Raw genomic sequence first — 18704 nt, 5'->3', positions numbered from 1 at the left:
CAAGAACCAACTAGTGTCCATGTCCTTGACATCATTGTAGCTTAGCCTCTCCCACGCAGTGGAATCGTCATTGTACCTAAAAGTGCAATCAAAATTGGGACGAGATTGTTGGAGACGATCACCTCTGGAAGAAAATTTGAAGATTTCCCCTTGATGTTCCACCATATAGCATCTAATGCGCCAATGTTCCGGCTGATCCACCATTTTCCACATATTTCTGACCATGTCGTAGATGATCAATCTTCCTCTGAAATCAAAGCAAAACACTTTTTGTCCAATAGCTAGTACACTTTTAGCACTTTTAGATTTAATCCTATGATCCACAAAATTATACTCTGTCCATTTTTTATCACCAGGAATATGGGCTATTCTAAGCCACACTTTGTGACGCTGATTTGTATAAAGAAACACACGATGAGGTTGGTGTTCCTGTTGATCAAGAAAGGTAAACGAACCCACAAAATCTCCAAACGAACCCACGTCGGGTAGGTTAATTCTAGCCTTTGTGAAAAGGTGAATCAAGAAAAAGGAGTTTTTTCGTTTCATGAGAAGCCACTTGCGTTTGGAGAAAACAAGTTCAGCTCCAACAAATTCGGTGGTGAGCTTTTCACAATTTTCGTTTGTCATTGTTGTTGGTGTCGGAGTCGAGACGCAAATGAACTCACGGCAACTGAGTTCATCGTCGTTGCCTGGTTCCGGCGGATACATGATATAAGCTGTTGGAGTCGCAGGCTGATTTGGATAGACAGTAGACGCACGCCACCAATTGCGGCAAACACATGCCATCTGCGTATTATCAACAAAACCTAACCTATCTTTGATCATCCATACCACCAGATCAGGAAGCAAACACCAACTTTTTTCTTCTTCTTCTTCTTCTTTGATTTCCATAGCCGCTCTACCAGATCTTTGTAGATCCATCTATGTGAAACTTTTCTAGAATAGGCTCTGGCTTGGGAGATGGGAAGCGGTGTTAGGTTCTGACTTGGAAGATGAGAAGCATTCTGTTCCGTTGTAGTTAGGTTTTGTGAGTCTGTGACTCGGTGTTTCTATTTTACCATATTATTTTTATTTTTAATGGGAAGTACTCGGTATTTTTTTAGAAGCAATAAATTTTTCATTGATTTTATTGACATAATAATAAAATAAGTTTTTATTGGCTGTCATTTGTATTGTCATTAATAATTATTTTATTATTTACCATTTATAACTTGTCACGTCGACAAAATAAATTTTTTGAGTAATTTTAGAGCCTGGAGTTAGTGATTATATTTTATCACATCACATTTTTAATACACCAAGTTTAAATTATTTTAAGAATTATGTCTTAACGTGCCATATTAATATTTTACTTAATAAGTAATAATAGGAAGTGCTACATACGATAATTTCTCATTAATCTAATATATATAGGGTAATTACAACTTACCCACCTATAATTTATCTTAAATTTAACTTACCCACATGTAGTTTCATTTTTTACACTTTACCCATCCGTGGTTCATTCCATCTATACTCCGTAACCTAGCTCTAATCATTTTGTTACTCTAACACGTTTCATCAAAAAATCAAACAAGAAATCAAATCAAACACTCTTCTCCCACACACTCTCTCACACTTGCTCACCCATTCTAAACCCTTGATTCTACATTGCTATTCACCTAATTTTTAAACCGAGAAATCGATTGGATTTTGTTTGTGCAAGGACACCGAGGAAGGAGACCCACAGATTCTAGAAGGAGACCCACCAATTCATCCTTGCAGCAGGTGTCCCTAAATTTAGAATGAAAAAAGGTTACAAAATAATTTTAAATTGCTTTTAGTATCATAGTTTCAAATTCAAACAAGCTGTTAAATGCTTATGAAATCTGACAGGCAACTCGTCGCCAGAGTCCCACATGGACAAGGTTAGTGCATATATTTATAAGTTTTTCATTTGTGGAGGGTATTGTACAAGCAAATTCAGGGTGGGGTTCATAACTCAAGCAATGTAACAATTGCTCCATATTACGTGAAATTTACATATCATTTTACCTATGATTAATACAAAAACTACTTTTAAAAACTCCAATATAATATTCATGAATAGACTCTGCAGAAACAGAACTTGCTTCATATTGGCAAATACTTCACATGGTAACACAAAAAAAAAAGGTGATAGAAAGATTACTACAAATTACCGTAGGCTCCAGTATCTTCACTGCTCAACCCTTCTTCAAGAATCGGTGGGTCTCCTTCCTTGGTGTCCTTGCACAAACAAAACCCACTAGATTTCTTGGTCTAAAAATCAAGTGGGTAGCAATGTAGAATCAAGGGTTTAGAGTGGGTGAGCAAGTGTGAGAAAGTGTGTGGGAGAGGAGTGTTTGATCTGATTTATTATTTGATTTTTTGATGAAACGTGTTAGAGTAGCGAAATAATTAGAGGTGGGTTACGAAACATATACGGAATGAACCACGGGTAGATAAAGTGCCAAAAATGAAACCACAGGTGGGTAAGTTAAATTTGAGGCAAACCACAGGTAGGTAAATTGTAATTACCCCTATATATATATATAACTGAAACCTTTAAAACTCTCACAATTTTTCACGTCAGTACTTAATATTTAAATAAAATTATTATTTTATTTAAATAAAATTATTTTTGTTTAGTCTAAACTTAACAAGGAGTGAAACTTTATCTCACTAACAAGTTCAACTTAAACTCAAACTCATCATTATCATTTTTTTAAAACAAAATTATTTTTGTTTAATCAAAACTTAACGAGCGAAACTCTATCTCTCTATCAAATTCATAGCCTCTATTACTTCTTTAATTGACATATATCATTTCTACCTATTTCTACTAATATTACTATTATTTTTATCTTCTTCTGCTTTTTTTCATTCTTTCAACCATTTCACACTTTCTTACCGGTGCAGTAATTGCTCTCCTCAACACATGTCTAAACTATCTTTAGCAACTTTCCCTTATCTTTTCATCAATGAAACCACCCTTATTTTTAAGCGAATTTTTTTAAAAAAATCTCAAATCCTATCTTTTTGTATATTTCCTCTTATTTATTTTAACGTTCTCATTTTCCTTTGTTAGTGTTTGACTTTATATGTTATATTCTTGACCGGTAATTGGTAATTCATTAAAATCATATCAACGGCTTGAATAAAAACAAGTGAAATTAATGGTTAAATCTATAAGTGGGTACCGTACCCACACAAAAAAAAATGTAGGTACTATAGAATGACCCCTGTTTTTTCCTTTGTTTGAGTGTTCGACTTTATATGTTACCTTCTTGACAGGTAATTGGTAATTCATTAAAATCATATCAAAGACCTGAATCAAAACAAGTGAAATCAATGGTTAAATCTATAAGTGGGTACCGTACCCACACAAAAAAATGTAGGTACTGTAGAATGACCCCTGTTTTTTCCTTTGTTTGAGTGTTCGACTTTATATGTTACATTCTTGACCGGTAATTGGTAATTCATTAAAATCATATCAACGACCTGAATCAAAACAAGTGAAATCAATGGTTAAATCTATAAGTGGGTACCATACCCACACAAAAAAATGTAGGTACTGTAGAATGACCCATGTTTTTTCCTTTGTTTAAGTGTTTGACTTTATATGTTACCTTCTTGACCGGTAATTGGTAATTCATTAAAATCATATCAATGACCTGAATCAAAACAAGTGAAATCAATGGTTAAATCTATAAGTTGGTACCATACCCACACACAAAAATGTAGGTACTGTAGAATGACCCATGTTTTTTCCTTTGTTTGAGTGTTTTACTTTATATGTTACATTCTTGACCGGTAATTGGTAATTTATTAAAATCATATCAACGGCTTGAATCAAAATAAGTGAAATCAATTGTTAAATCTATAAGTGGACACTGTACCCGCACAAAAAAAAAAATGTAGGTAACGTAGAATGACCCTTAATTAATTAATCCTTGTATTAGGTGGCCTACATTTATTGGAGTACCATTTCGTTTTGCACGGAAACAATGTTTGTGTCTTCTCGCACGTACTCTGCAAATAAATAGGACACCGCATTTCCAATCCCCCACCACAATTCTCTGCTTCTCCTTAACTTCCCATTCCCTGTTTCCACTCTCATTGTTGCCACGGCCAATGGAAGAGAAGAAAGAAACATTGTCATGTTCCCTTTCATGGCTGCTGGCCATCTCAATCCTTTCATGGCACTTGCAAGACAGTTGGAACGAAAGGAGGGCTACACTGTTACCATAGTAAACACCCCTCTTAACGTCCCAAGACTCAAATCTTCTCTCCCTTCCAAAACCAACATAAGGCTTGCTGAAATCCCTTTCCAAGGGACTAACTATGGTCTCCCGCCTGATCTAGAAAACACAGATACACTGTCTCATGAATTAGTCATCCGCCTCATGGAAGCCTCAGAAAATCTTGAATCTCCCTTCAAAAGCCTCCTCATCGACATTTCCAAACACGATGGTTGTGCCCCCATGTGTATCATCTCAGATATGTTCTTGGGATGGACAATCAAAGTTGCCAATGAGCTTGGAATTTATCATGCAGTATTCATTGCTGGGGCTGGTTACAGCATGGCCATATATTTTTCCCTCTCTCTTAACGTACACCAATTCCAGACTGATGATCAGGAATTTTTGCTGCCTGACTTTCCTGAAGCATCCAAAATTCAACAATCACAACTTGGAAATGATCTCAGGCTTACTGATAGTAACAATGCTTTGTGGCTTTTCCGGACACGGCAGTTCTCACATTGCTTTTGCTCTGATGCAATTCTCTTAAATACCATGGAGGGATTAGGGGATATTGGTGTACAATATTTTAAAAGGAAAATGGGAGGGAAGCCAGTTTGGATGATTGGACCAGCCTGCTCTTCCATGAAGAATGATGCCTATAACCAAGAAGAGAGAAGTGAGAAACTTTCTTCAAAAACCGAGAGTTGTTGCGAATGGCTAGATCTCCACCCACCAGCTTCAATTCTGTATGTATCTTTTGGATCATATGGCACCATTTTACCTTCACAAATGATGGAATTGGCATTAGGTTTAGAGGCAAGCAACAAGGCATTTATTTGGGTCATTAGGCCACCATTTGGTTTCAATCCAACTGAAGACTTCACAGTCGAGTGGTTGCCTGATGGCTTTAAAGAAAGAATAAGAGAAAAAAAATCAAGGTCTCTTAGTACATAAATGGGCTCCCCAACAAGAAATTTTATCTCACAAGTCCATAGGTGCATTCCTCAGCCACTGTGGTTGGAACTCATTTCTGGAAAGCTTGAGTCAAGGGGTACCAATCATAGGCTGGCCACTTGGTAGAGAGCAGTGCTTTAACTCCCAGATGCTGGAAAATGAAGTTGGTGTTTGCGTTGAGGTTGCAAGAGGGGTTGACTCTGAGACCAAACATGACGAGATTGCAAGGGTGATCAAGACGGTATTGGGAAAAACAGAGAAAGGAGAGGAGATGAGAAGAAAGGCCAATCAAATGAAGGAGAAGATGGAGGATGCGTAAAGAGGAGGAGAAGAATTTGAAGGATCATCTATTAAAGCCATCAGTGATTTCCTAGGCACAGCAACCTCAATAAAGAAAAGCTCTATCTTGAAATGATCTCATCAACAAACTGCCATATATGCATGAGCTAAAATAGAATACTTAGCAACTTTAGTTGCCTGGTGTGTTACCTAGTGTATTAGATTGTACTGTATCACATCATGAAAAATGTCATTACGACTCGCATGATGTAAAAGTACTCGTGGAATAATAGAGGGGGAATATAGATTTCTCAATGGTCAGGCATCAAGAGAAATGCAATATGCATGCACTATTCCTCTTTCATTTTTTTTTAATTGTGTGTACGATCACACGCATAACACACAAAAAACCAATTTGATCCTAATACAACCCTAGCCATCTCATAAATTAATACAGTTTTACTTTTCAGAAGTTCCTATAAAAGAATATTAAAATATACATAGGCAACTATATTGAGATCCCACCACTAGTGTAGAATATACATACACATGCTCTATAAGCCAACCATCCCCCTCACTGGATAGGAAATATGTCATTGCCAGCTTCTGTATACAGATATTTGAAGTCAACATTATCCCAACCTTGCTCACTCTCCCCATGACTATCTCCATTATTCCACTAGGTACGCAATGTTTCCTTTGCTTAATACTTTTTTTTTCTTTGTTTGAGAAAGACCTTTGATTAGTACTTAATAACATGGTTTTGAAATCTGGACTATTCATTGAACCGAAAAATGGAGAGGTTCAAGGTTTTTGAGGTCTAACCGAGGTTGAACCGGGGTCGAAATGTGATGATGTCATAATTAATTTAATAATTAATTAAAGCCTAAATATAGATATTAAATTTATAAAACTAGAAAAATTGACTAATATATCTATATATATGAGGGAAATTTAATGATTTTCAAACATATATTTAATAATTAAATAAGAAAGTTAATAAAATAAAATAATAACCATAAAAACATTAAAATTTATGATTAATTTTTGAAGTAAAGTTGAATATCTTTGAAGGATTTTAATTATATATTTTTTTTATTCCTTATAAGAGATGGATAATTTAATTAAGTAGAATAAATTGTGTTAAGTTGTTTTTATAAATAAAAAAAAATTTGCTTTAAGTTTACTTCAAATATTTTTTTTTTTTTTTTTTTTTTTAGCATCAACTTGCAAGCTGGGCTGAGTGGTTAGGCTCTAGCTGCATCTTTGACCGTGTCTAGGTTCCAAACTTGGTAAGTGCATTTTCTGATTTTTTCTTATTTAATAGGCATGCTTGAACTGAGGTTGGACCACACGGTTCATGCAGGTTCATGGAATTAACAGGCATGCCCGGTTCTCTATGCCTAAAAGTTGGATCTATATCTATTATAAAAGTTGGAACCCACAACTGATAGATGTACAAAGTGATGACATGTATTCCTTTGTTAAAGCATATAAAAATGACAAGTGTAATCTTTAAGAGTGATACAAACCTACAATGCCAGATGACAAATAGTGATTTGTACACATCATAAATATTTGACACCTTATAATGAGTCTCATTTACTATATGACTTATGAAAAGTTTATTGCTTAAATATTTACTAATTCTAGAGTAAATTAATCTCCTTAAATTTCACACACACACACACTCTCTCTCTCTCTCTCTCTCTCTCTCTCTCTCTCTCTCTCTCCACATTAAATTATTTGGGCCTTCCAATGAAGCAGGCCCAATCCCTACCAAAAAGAGAAAGACCCTGAGCTCAATAAGCAAGTTAAAGGCCCAACCTTGGTAAAGGGTCCCATGCTTGTCCACCAAGGCCAATTAGATATGACATCTCGGATAAGCTTTACCAAGGAACTAGAAACTCCTGGATAAAGTAATAGTTATCTCCGCATTAATTAGATACATCTACCTGACACAGTCGTATTTATTGCTAAATGACCAACCTAGATACTACTTTAAGCCCTAAAGTCTATCTTCACCATGAAAAGAAAGGATAAGATGTCTAATGGGACAAGCATCCCATAACCTACGTGATGACAGCACGTTCCAGGAAAGAGGAGCTGGGGGAGGGGGGGGTTATATGTAAAGACTTTATACACACATGTGGGGGTAGAGAAATTAGAGAGAGAAAAAAGAGAGAAGTACTACAGAGTGAGTTTGTACTTGCTTTTGGATGTTTGTATCCTGGACAAGCTTTGTTTTGCGTTTGTAATCAATCTAAGACTAGTATTATTCAGATTTTACTCTTGTTCAAGTTTCCCATCGTGGACTATCCAATTCCCAATTCGTATAAATTAGTTGTGAGTTGTGACATCATGAATAGATTTTGACAATTCTTTGGTAAATGGCATAGATGCCACCTTATGAAAACAAGGGAAATTTTGCTATTTAACATTAGTTTCTTAACAATTTCGCCAGTAGGCACATTTTTGTAACATTTTAGTAAACTAGCATCTCAATCCCTAGAGGCTCGAGTTCTGATTGCTGACTTGGACTATTTTCCACATGAAACTCGAGTCTTAGATGCTCAAGTTCCTTAAAGTAATATCGAGTCTCTAAGACTTGATTTCTTTTGGGATATAAACTCAGCAACTTACCCTTAGGGGCTTGAGTTTGATTTAAACAAATCAAGGGTTATAGCCTCAAGTTACAGGTGGATTAAAAGTTCCACATCAGTTGTTGCTAGCAAATAGAACTTGAATCTGTTAGACTCAAGTTTCGTGAGAAACTTGAGTCTAAGGCACTCGAGATGCTAGTTATTGAATTAATTTTGAAAACATGCCAACCAACAAAATGCTTAATAAAATAATGTTAAATGGAAAAAAAAAAATTCTAGAAAAAACTTTCACTAAAGTCCTTGGTTGGGTAGCCCCTTTTAGGATTTCCATGGTGGGACTCAATTCTTCATGGGTCAGGCTTCAAAATGCATTGAGCCAACCTTGTTGATAACTACTATGATTAATGTTTATGTCATAATATAAACTCAAATTCAATAATAGATTTTGAGTGCTTTGTTACACCATCTCAAACTTCAAAACAGTATAATATTGGTGAATCTATTTTTAATAATTTAATCAACAAAATCATCTTTTTAATTAATTCATATAATATAATTTATGCTATAATTTATTTTTTATTATGGTAGGAAATAAATAAATTAATAAAACACAATTGGGTGTTTAGTATGAGTATGAATTTTGAAGAAAAAAATTACTTTTAGTGACACAATGTGGGGGTCCACATTTTTAAAAATATTTATAATAATGCCACTCAAAATTTTTACTTGAGTTATGAAAACACATTTGAAGGAGTTTTCTAAATATGTGCTTTAAATCACCTAAAGTGAGAGCTATAATTTAAATAAACACAACTTTTAGGCCTCACATGTTTGAGCATTTAAATAACATGAAACAATTTTCAAATTTTTTTTACCAAACGGACCATTACATATACTGAGATACATATTCCAATAACTATTATTGTGATTAATGATTATGTTATAACATTTACTCAATTAAAGAATAGATTTTGAGAGTTTCCTCATTCAATCAAATACTACTTTGTACAAATTTCAAAAAATATACAATATTGATGAATCTAATTTTTATAATTGATAAACAAAAATAAATTTATATAATTAACTCAAATAATATAATTTCAATTAACATTTAGTATTTATTATATTTGAAAACAAATAAGTTAATTAAATAATCCATAAATAAACTCAATTTTGTTTAACAAGAAAATGAATACAACTCTATCTCATCACGTGTCCATCACGTGGACTAACAAAATGACGTGGCCAGCGTAAATTGGCTGTCAAGTTCACCCGTACAGTGCACCCGCTTCCACAGCGCACTTCCCCACCTCCCACAAATTCAAATTTTCAACGTATTGATTTTTGATTCCCATGATTTATTCCTGTTTGGATACAAGGCCTACCTTATCCTCTAAACTAAACTCAAATTTTACAAATTTTATTTTAAATTTTTAATTCATTTCTCTATGTTCCCGCTCACTTACTCTCACATTTGACCAATCAATCAATAATTTTCACAGTAAAAAGCAGTGTTTTATGCACTAATAATCACATCCAAACCCAAATTCCCAATCTCAAAATTTTCCAAACTATCTCTCTCTCTCTCTCTCTCTCTCTCTTTTTCTCTGAAACTCAAATCGAAACCCTAGCTCAGCCACAATGAACCACTACCACATCTACCAAGCCATTGGCAGAGGCAAATACTCGGTACCATTCTTGCTCAAACCGAAGTTTCTATTTTCAAAATTTCCAATTACAGTAACTTAACCTAGTTTGATTTATTTATTAATGTTTGTTTGTTTGTTTATTTCCAATTTTGGATTTTGTAGACTGTGTACAAAGGTAGAAAGAAGAAGACCATCGAGTACTTCGCGATTAAGAGCGTCGATAAGTTGCAGAAGAGCAAGGTTCTTCAAGAAGTAAGCCAACGATTTTCCCTTTTTTTTTTCGGAATCGATTTGTGTAAATTTTGTTGATCCCTGAAAATGCAAGTTGATGCTTGGTTTGGTTGGAGTGATTTTTATTTTTTATTTTTTATTTGAATCACAATTTGAGTTACTAATTCTGGAATTTATATTAATATTTATTTGGATCGAATATGGTATTGCTTTTAATTTGATGCCAAACAAGCATGTTAATTGAGCTGCCCTTTTGTTTTTGTTTTGTTTAGGAAGTACTTTTGCAATACAATGAGTTCATATAATGGTATAAGGCCTTGTTTGGAGTTTATTTTCACCTCAGAAGACGATGTACAGCTTTTTAAAGTGTTGCGTTTTTGAAGGAAGAGCGATAGTTTTACACAATAAACAAAATAATTTGATGAAAATAATTTAATCCGAACACATGGGTTTGCATTTTTTTTTTTTTATATTAATATATGCAGAGTATGGTGTTTTTTTTTTTTGTTTATTTGAATTGATTTGTTCTTTTTTGGTGCATTGCGTGCAGGTTAGGGTTCTCCACTCTCTAGATCACCCAAATGTACTCCAATTTTACTCGTGGTAATGCTTGTTCAAATACAGAAACACAGAATTAGCTGCTTGACTAGATGATTGCTTTTGAAACTTTCAGTTTTGTTCTTCCTTTTGGAATTAATATTTGAATTATTATGTGCCCACAATCTCTCTCGTTCTTTAAACTTGTATATCAGGTATGAAACATCTGCTCACTTTGTGTTAGTTTTGGAGTACTGTGTTGGAGGGGATCTCATGACCTTATTATGTCAGGTAATGCATTTCTTTTGAAAGGCTGAGCAGGAAAGGACTTGGAAGTTTTCTGGTCTTTTAATTTTATCGATAATGCTGTGGGTAATCCAACTGCTTATGTAGTAAGTATGTACAAGGACACACCCTTGGCCGTCAACCAAATGCAGATATGAGTTATTGAATACAACATCTTCAAAAATGTGATTTAACCATGGATGTGGACTGTGGATGTAGGTGTTGTTGCCTAACAAGCTTAACCGATAAATTATGAGTGTCCTTGTTACACTGATTTTTGTGTACCAAAGACAAATTATTGTGTCCTAGTGTTCAATCAACTCCTTTTGGGTCATGACCCTCGTTATATTAACTTCTTTTCAATTAGGCAATAATGGTTACCAACTTATTATCTCTCTCTCTCTCTCTCTCTCTCTCTATATATATATATATATATATAAGATTGACTTCAATGAAGCTGATTAGTGTTTTCTATGGTTTGTAAATCACTAGAACATTGGAAAGGGGAAAGTGTGGATGTGTAACATATTCTTCTTAGAAACTCATAATAGTTCCTGCACAATGCATTATAGCTTTTAAGAAGCTTGCCAATTTAAAGTGATGTAATTGTTTCATCATTTCACTGGCTTCAATGTTTCTTCATCTTTCTTTAACTCTATCCCCTTTGAGTTAATCTAATTCAGAGATCATATATCATTAAACTTTGGTTGTAAAGCATGGGGAAATATCATAATTAATGCTGAGGCAAAATACTTTTAATTTGCATACTTTTAATACCATGTCATACTATCATTTGAAATTTTCATTTATTCTGGGTTTATACAGTTAACATAGAAACAAGGATATGCAATATGGGTATGTAATATCTGAGCTGAAGCATGCTTATAATGGCATGATTCACATTACTAACATTTTCGTGACTGAGATGCAGGATAGTCAACTACCAGAAGATTCAATTCATGATATTGCACGCGACCTTCTCAAAGCTTTGCAGTATGCAAATTATCGTTGATTTTCCTTTTTATTTTTTAGGGTAGAGTTAGTACATGTATTATTCTTGAGCTATGTTGAGAAAATCATCTCTATTGTCAGGTATTTGCATTCCAAGGGAATTATTTATTGTGATTTGAAGCCCTCAAACATCTTATTGGATGAAAATGGACGTACAAAGGTGCTTTCACATGTTATTTTTCTTGTATAGTTAGGCTACTGCCAGTGGTTATGATATCGACTTGAATAATTATTCTACAATCATTATGCCTTGCAGCTATGTGATTTTGGGTTGGCTAGAAAATTAAGTGAAATATCCAAAACTCCTTCATCCTTGGTATGTTTTTACCAACTATTGCAATAGTTGATATTGTATACAAAGTTTAAATTGACTCGATGATAATTATTTTGAATTTCTCCATCTACCATTTTTTTCTATTATTAAACAGTTGCTGATGTAGTTTGATTCTTATGAACTTGTTTAGTTGCCGCAAGCTAAACGTGGAACACCATTTTACATGGCTCCTGAGCTGTTTGAGGATGGGGGTGTCCATTCTTATGCATCTGATTTCTGGGCCCTTGGTTGTGTACTGTATGAGTGTTATGCAGGGAGGCCTCCCTTCATGGGGGGAGAATTTACTCAACTAGTAAGATCCATCCTCTCAGATCCAGTTCCACCTCTCCCAGGTAATCCAAGCCGCCCTTTTGTCAATCTAATCAATTCTTTGCTAGTAAAAGATCCAGCAGAAAGAATTCAATGGCCTGAGCTTTGTGGACATGCTTTTTGGAGAACTAGATTCACTCCAGTGCCTTTACCTCCTCAGCCTGCTTTCACTAACATGATAGAACAATATGCTAGACCATGTCTTTCAGAACGTAATGGTGATAAATCTCTCCAAAACAAGACCCCTCCTAAGTACCGTGAAAAAGATGTAAAAGGGGCTCCAAAACAGGATGAGAATTCTGTTTTAGGATCAAGAGGATATGAGACACCAATCAAGGGTACACAAAGTGGCCGCAGAACTCAGACCAAGGCTTCTGGTAGAGTAGTTGAGGAGAAGCAGAAAAACCGTCCTAGTGCCACTAGAGGTGTGAATCTTTTAAGACTTTCAAGAATAGCAAAGACAAACTTACAGAGGGAGAACGAGAAGGAAAACTACAGGAGGCCCTTGCCTAATGGCTCTGAAAATGATGCTGAAGTCAAAATCGAGAATACTGATATGGAACTTGATTTTAATGAAAATGCTGAAGATGAGGCACATGATGAATCTGATAGCATTACTTGTACGCCCGAAGACAAGATGTCAAGTCAAGATCAGCATCAGGGGAAGGTAGAAGATGTTGAAAATAACACACACCAGTTTGATACTCCTGTTAATATGCCTGCCCCAGATGAATCAAAACCACTGGACCAGGAATCATCTTCAGAGCATATTGAAGTGGCTGCTACCCCTCCCAGTGTCAGTCCTCAGCTTAAAAATCAGAGAATTAAAGATGGTTCTGGATCGGTCCCTGACTCTGATTCTTCAAAATCTTCTAATAACATTTCCCAGGTTCTTTGGCATCCATCTGATCTCTCAGTCAGACCTGTAATGCCAAGCAGAAAAGCTGATAAACTATTGGAGGTGATTCCTTCACTTCCTTTTGAGGCCTTACAAGCATCAGATTTTGTGAAGATGCCTGAAGAGCAGTTGGATGCCCTGAACGGTAGGATTACGTCCATTTTGAGTGGGAACACTAGCATTGGGGAGAAGCAGAATGTGATCAGATACCTTGAGATGTTGAGCACTAATGCTGATGCAGCTAATATCTTGACCAATGGGCCAATAATGCTCATTCTTGTTAAAATGCTCAGACAATCCAAGGTCTCTGCTTTACGCGTTCAACTTGCATCACTGGTTGGCTTGCTGATAAGGCATTCAACTTTTATTAAAGATGATTTGGCTAATTCTGGGATTTTAGGTTCACTTTCTGATGGCCTTAGGGATAAGCAGGATAAAGTGAGGAGGTTTTCTATGGCTGCTTTAGGTGAGCTGCTATTCTATATATCAACTCAAAATGATCAAACTAGAGAGAATAATCCACCTGAATCTCCATCAAAGGACTATAAATCCACATCTGGCTGGCAGGTTAGCTTCCTATTTTATTGCCATAACCTTTGTGTGCGCGCCAAATTGTTTGGCGCTTAATTAATCTAAATTTGACTCTTCAATTCTTTAAGTAAAAAAAAATCGTAACATATCTACCTATCACTTGAAGTCTCATGAATGATATACTGAGATAACTTTTACTTTATAGAGATGGTGTTGAGTCCTTTGTGCAATCTTCATGTTCTTCTACATCATTTTCTTTATAGATAACTCACATTCCTTGGGGCAGGTTTCAAATTCATTGATTTCATTAGTGTCATCAATATTACGAAAAGGTGAGGATGATATGACTCAACTTTATGCATTGAGGACAATTGAGAATATCTGCAGTCAAGGAGGGCATTGGGGAGCTCGTTTCACCAGCCAGGATGTGATTAGTAATGTGAGCTATATATATAGGGCTTCAGGGAAACAGGAGAGCATAAGACTCACAGCAGGATCATGTTTGGTCCGCTTGGTTCGTTTCAATCCTTCCAGCATTCAATCAGTTATAGAGAAACTTTCCTTCAAGGAAATTGCATCTGCCCTTGTCAAGGGCAGTCCACGTGAGCAGCAAATTAGCTTGAACCTTTTAAACATGGCCATGCTTGGAAGCCATACATTCACTAGTATTGGTCGGTATCTTCTACCTTTGGCAGAGGATAAGAACCTTGTCCTGAGCCTTTTGTCTCTCATTGAGCAGGGTAGTGAAGTTTTGAAGGGAAAGGCACTTGTATTTGTGGCTCTCCTTTGCAAGAATGGTAGGAGATGGCTGCCACACTTTTTGTGCAATGCTAGGTTGCTTTCTGCTGTGGACAGGCTAGCAAAAGAGAAGGACAACTTTGTGAAGCAGTGTTTAGATGCATTTGTGAATGTTGTGGCATCCACTATACCAGGTTTATTGGATACCATAACTGGAGATATTCAGCAAATAATGGCAGGAAGGCGCCATGGGCATATCTCTGCTCTCAGCAGTCGAACTGCTCCAAAGACTAATATTCATATGTTTCCTGTTGTTCTTCATCTACTCGGGAGCTCATCTTTTAAGCGCAAGGTAGTCAGCCATCATGTCCTGCAGCAGTTGGCAAATTTAATCAAACTTGTTGAGACCCCATTTCAGGTAGGTGGCTGCAGCTGAGCCATTTTCCAATTTTAATTATATATAGTTTCTGCATTTTGACAAGATAGCCTCATTTCTCATCTGAGTTGAGTTGCATTTCTGTTAAAGTTTCAAGGAGTACTGATGCTAAAATCTGTATAGTTGGCTAGCTCTTTCAACAGTCAATGTCTGAAAAATGGGAAAATGTGCAACTTGCCAGGGGCTTGAATACTGTCTTGGTAAGATGAAGTAGTGGTGGATGTGATTGGTAAACTGACTGCGCAAGTCTGCCATGTTTAGTGAACCACTTTTTGCTAAATTAATCACTAAAAAAACATGAAATGGTTCCTTACATAGATATCTTTAACTAGTATTCGTATGGCATCAGCTTCTTTGGCTTTTGCTGAAAATGGGTTAAAGTATACTTATATTCGAAAATGTGAGGTTTTAAAAAGCTATACATAAACAAAATAAGTTAAAAACTAAATGAAGAAGCTCATGGCAATTGGAAATGATTTGTAGGATGAGATTGACACAATTATCTTGGCTATATGGTGAACTTCTAACCTTGACAAAAAAAAATGATGTGACATTGATCTAATATGCAAATTGCCTTTATTATTTGATTTCCAGGGCAGGGATGACTTCCAAATAACCCTTCTTCGAGTTCTTGAATCTGTGACAGAAGAGTCCCCTGTAATTCTTGAAAACCCTTTCATTTTCATTCGCGAAATTCTCCCCAGCTTAGCTGTTCTTTATAAGGGAAACAAGGATGGTGATGCCAGATTTTTGTGCCTGAAAATTTTGTTTGATGTAATGGTCATTTTTTTTGACGAACCATTTAATGATGAGCAAAGATCAGAAGATTTGAAGTCCATAGCTAATACACATTTCCTCCCTCTCTACCCTGCCTTGATTGAAGATGAAGATCCCATTCCAATGTATGCACAGAAGCTTCTTGTGATGTTCATTGAGTTTAACTACATTAGAATTTCAAACATTCTACATCTGAAGATAGTTTCGCAATGCTTTGAGTTTTTGCTCGGTGATCTCTCCAGTGCAAATGTAAACAATGTCAAGCTGTGTCTGGCTCTGGCATCTGCTCCTGAAATGGAATCCAAATTACTCTCCCAACTAAAAGTAGTCAGGAGGATTGGAAACCTCTTGGAATTTGTTTATGCAAAGGATATGGAGGATTTTCTTGAACCAACTCTTGGCCTGTGTAGGGCTTTCCTTCTACGATCAATCAGCAGCAGAAAAGGCTTCATCTACACAAAAGAACCAACTCTCTTAAGTGATGGTTCTGCGGAGGAAAACAGTGCAGTCGATCAGCAGCAAAGCATAAGAGACATTATGGACTTTGGTAGCAATGTAGGTGTACTGCTGGAGTTAAGTGAGTCCCATGAAGCAAATGTTGCAGATATAGCCTCTGAATGTGTGGTATTGTTGCTTATGGCAGCTCCAAGGGAAGCCACCACTGGTCTTCTGACTAATCTCCCTAAGGTTAGTGCAATTCTCGAGTCTTCAAGCAGGGCCACCTCTCACTTGCTTGTGCTGCGGGTGTTGCATGCTCTTGGTTATTCTTGTAGGCAATATCTCTCACAAGCAATGATATTATCAATTTCTGTACATGAGATTTCAAGGGTTGAAGCTATTGTATCTGAACTTAAAAGTTCAGGTGTACGTGCTTTAGCCAATGCTGCTTTGAATGTGGCATTGGAACTGCAGCGGCTACCTCGGTGCATTTGATGTTCTCAAGGTAGTATATTTGTTTCATTAATCTATTGTTTTGTTTCATAAAATTTATGGTTTCTCAATCTGTTGATTGCTTCTTGTTTGCAGGTACAGTGAACATTCATTGAAATGTGAAAACGTTAGACATGCTTCAGGATGTCAAAATTTTTCTGTATAATGTTATACATTTTTGCTCATAGCTCAATTGTATAATTTCAAGTATACTTTGTATCTTTCTTGACATATTAAATTGAATTTTTTTTTCTAGAATTCGCTTAATAGCAATTCAATCAAATCACTGTCGTCTTTCCTTTCTTCCTTTGTTCAAACTTCAAAGTTATGGTGATGTCGGTATAAAATGAAATATATTTACTTTTTTTTTTTATAGGAATTAAATATGCTCAGTTCCATTGGATAAAGGCAATGGAAGCATCTCTGTTACTGGTACTGTTATTTATTTTATTTTTTGTTGAGAACAGTTATCCACTAGTATTTTCTTTTCCCTGTAGTAAAAAGTCACACAGTTCGTGCATTCCATCAGCACCCACCACATGCTTTGGCATCGGCAGTTTGGCACGTATTGTTGCTTTCAATTTCATTTTATGAACTTGAAGAGACAACCTTTGGCATCTATAGGCTGCTAAATGATGACCAATTTGGTGAAATCCCGTGATTTTGGGGCTAGGGGAGAGGTTACTTTTTTAGTCTTTATATGGGTTGGGTCATGGCCTTCATGGGTATGCAGTGTCTTAAGGTCCCATGTGACTGCAAATATTATCAGTACTAGTACTTAACTACCTTTGATTAAAGTTTGATGTTCATAAAGTCGTCATTTACCTAATACAAAATTTTCACCCTCCAATTTGTTGGTTTTCTATTCATAATTTCAAAACAGTAGTACTTACTACCTTTGGTTAAAGTTTGATGTTCATAAAGTTTTCATCTACCTTATAAAAATTTTCACCCTCCAATTAGTTGTTTTTCTATGCAGAATTACAAAATTCTCTGACAATTTTTTTAATATTTTTAGTTTGTCTGTATTTTCTTACCAATGAATTAATTAAATACATATGAGATCAAACACGAATACAGTCTGAACACTCTTTAAGTTTACAGCTCAATTTTAACTTAGAATAATCGTGGAAAATCTAATACAACTTAGAATAGTGCTTGCGTGTATTGCAAACTTGTAAATTTACTGGTTCCAAATACTCTTTTATAGCATCTCCAATGACCTGCAATGAATGATGTGACATTTTATCTTACTTCGGTTTTGGTCTTGGATTTTGTCATTTTCATAATCAGCTAAATGGATGGATTAGGCGTTAGGATTCCACTTGATTATTAATTCAGGGAGAGCCCACCATCACGGGCTAAAAGGCAAAAGGGAAATCCTATGCTACCAAACAAATCACAACAAAAGTCTACTGATCATTGTCTCTTTCCCATACATGCCAACCTGTTTTTTCTCATCTTCATCCCTTAACCACTAACCATTTGGCACTTGGCCCTACCCAGAACTTAGTAGTCATACCTTTTTAAGGCCCAAATCATAACTTCCATTATAGCCCACATAGTTACAAACACCAAAGTTCCTCTGCTTTTCCTTAGGAAAACATTCATTACTTTTTTTTAGTATATAACAATCTCCAATAAGGGGGAAATTGATTTCTTCATGATTAGAATGGCCTCCTTTTGGTTTCATTTAGGAGCACTCATCAACATCATCATGGCTTTCATGGTCTCACCTTTGCTTTCTTTATCTCCTAACCTTAATTCTGATGCCTCCAACACTATCTCAACTACACCATCATTCTTGACAAACTCTCCTCCATCTCTTTCTCCTTTCCAAGAAATATCCCCTGACATTGCTCCACTTTTGCCTTCTCCTGGTGGTGAAGTTCCTACTTCAACTGGATCATCCATACCCACCATTCCTTCAAGCCCAAGCCCTCCAAATCCAGACGAGT

The 18704-nt window shown here is 35.8% G+C and overlaps 2 protein-coding genes across 2 annotated transcripts; both read left to right on the top strand.

Annotated features, from left to right (window-relative positions):
• Window positions 1–4172: 4172 nt before the first annotated feature.
• LOC111987709 (UDP-glycosyltransferase 92A1) lies at window positions 4173–5517 on the top strand. Its single transcript, XM_065764077.1, has 2 exons — window positions 4173–5182; window positions 5283–5517. Exons 1-2 carry the CDS (start codon window positions 4173–4175, stop codon window positions 5515–5517), a joined length of 1245 nt encoding a protein of 414 aa, XP_065620149.1.
• Window positions 5518–9569: 4052 nt separating this feature from the next.
• On the top strand, window positions 9570–17115 carry LOC111987703 (serine/threonine-protein kinase RUNKEL). Its single transcript, XM_024019424.2, has 11 exons — window positions 9570–9769; window positions 9892–9981; window positions 10511–10563; window positions 10713–10788; window positions 11714–11775; window positions 11875–11953; window positions 12050–12109; window positions 12258–13901; window positions 14152–15021; window positions 15634–16759; window positions 16843–17115. Exons 1-10 carry the CDS (start codon window positions 9722–9724, stop codon window positions 16747–16749), a joined length of 4098 nt encoding a protein of 1365 aa, XP_023875192.2. The 5' UTR covers window positions 9570–9721; the 3' UTR covers window positions 16750–16759; window positions 16843–17115.
• Window positions 17116–18704: the final 1589 nt, after the last annotated feature.

This window comes from Quercus suber, unplaced genomic scaffold (genome assembly GCF_002906115.3).
Source record: "Quercus suber isolate HL8 unplaced genomic scaffold, Cork oak 2.0 scaffold_540, whole genome shotgun sequence".
Taxonomy (NCBI): Eukaryota; Viridiplantae; Streptophyta; class Magnoliopsida; order Fagales; family Fagaceae; genus Quercus; species Quercus suber.
The sequence above is the reverse complement of the archived record's forward strand: the minus strand, read 5'-3'. Positions and strand labels throughout refer to the sequence as shown.

Excerpts from the sequence above, each read along its gene's own strand:
- LOC111987709 (XM_065764077.1), top strand. The coding sequence starts at position 4,173 with ATGGCTGCTGGCCATCTCAATCCTTTCATGGCACTTGCAAGACAGTTG. Across the intron at positions 5,183-5,282 it reads ATAAGAGAAAAAAAATCAAG|CTTGAGTCAAGGGGTACCAA; the intron begins GTCTCTTAGTAC and ends ATTTCTGGAAAG.
- LOC111987703 (XM_024019424.2), top strand. The coding sequence starts at position 9,722 with ATGAACCACTACCACATCTACCAAGCCATTGGCAGAGGCAAATACTCG. Across the intron at positions 9,982-10,510 it reads AGAGCAAGGTTCTTCAAGAA|GTTAGGGTTCTCCACTCTCT; the intron begins GTAAGCCAACGA and ends CATTGCGTGCAG. Across the intron at positions 10,789-11,713 it reads TCATGACCTTATTATGTCAG|GATAGTCAACTACCAGAAGA; the intron begins GTAATGCATTTC and ends ACTGAGATGCAG.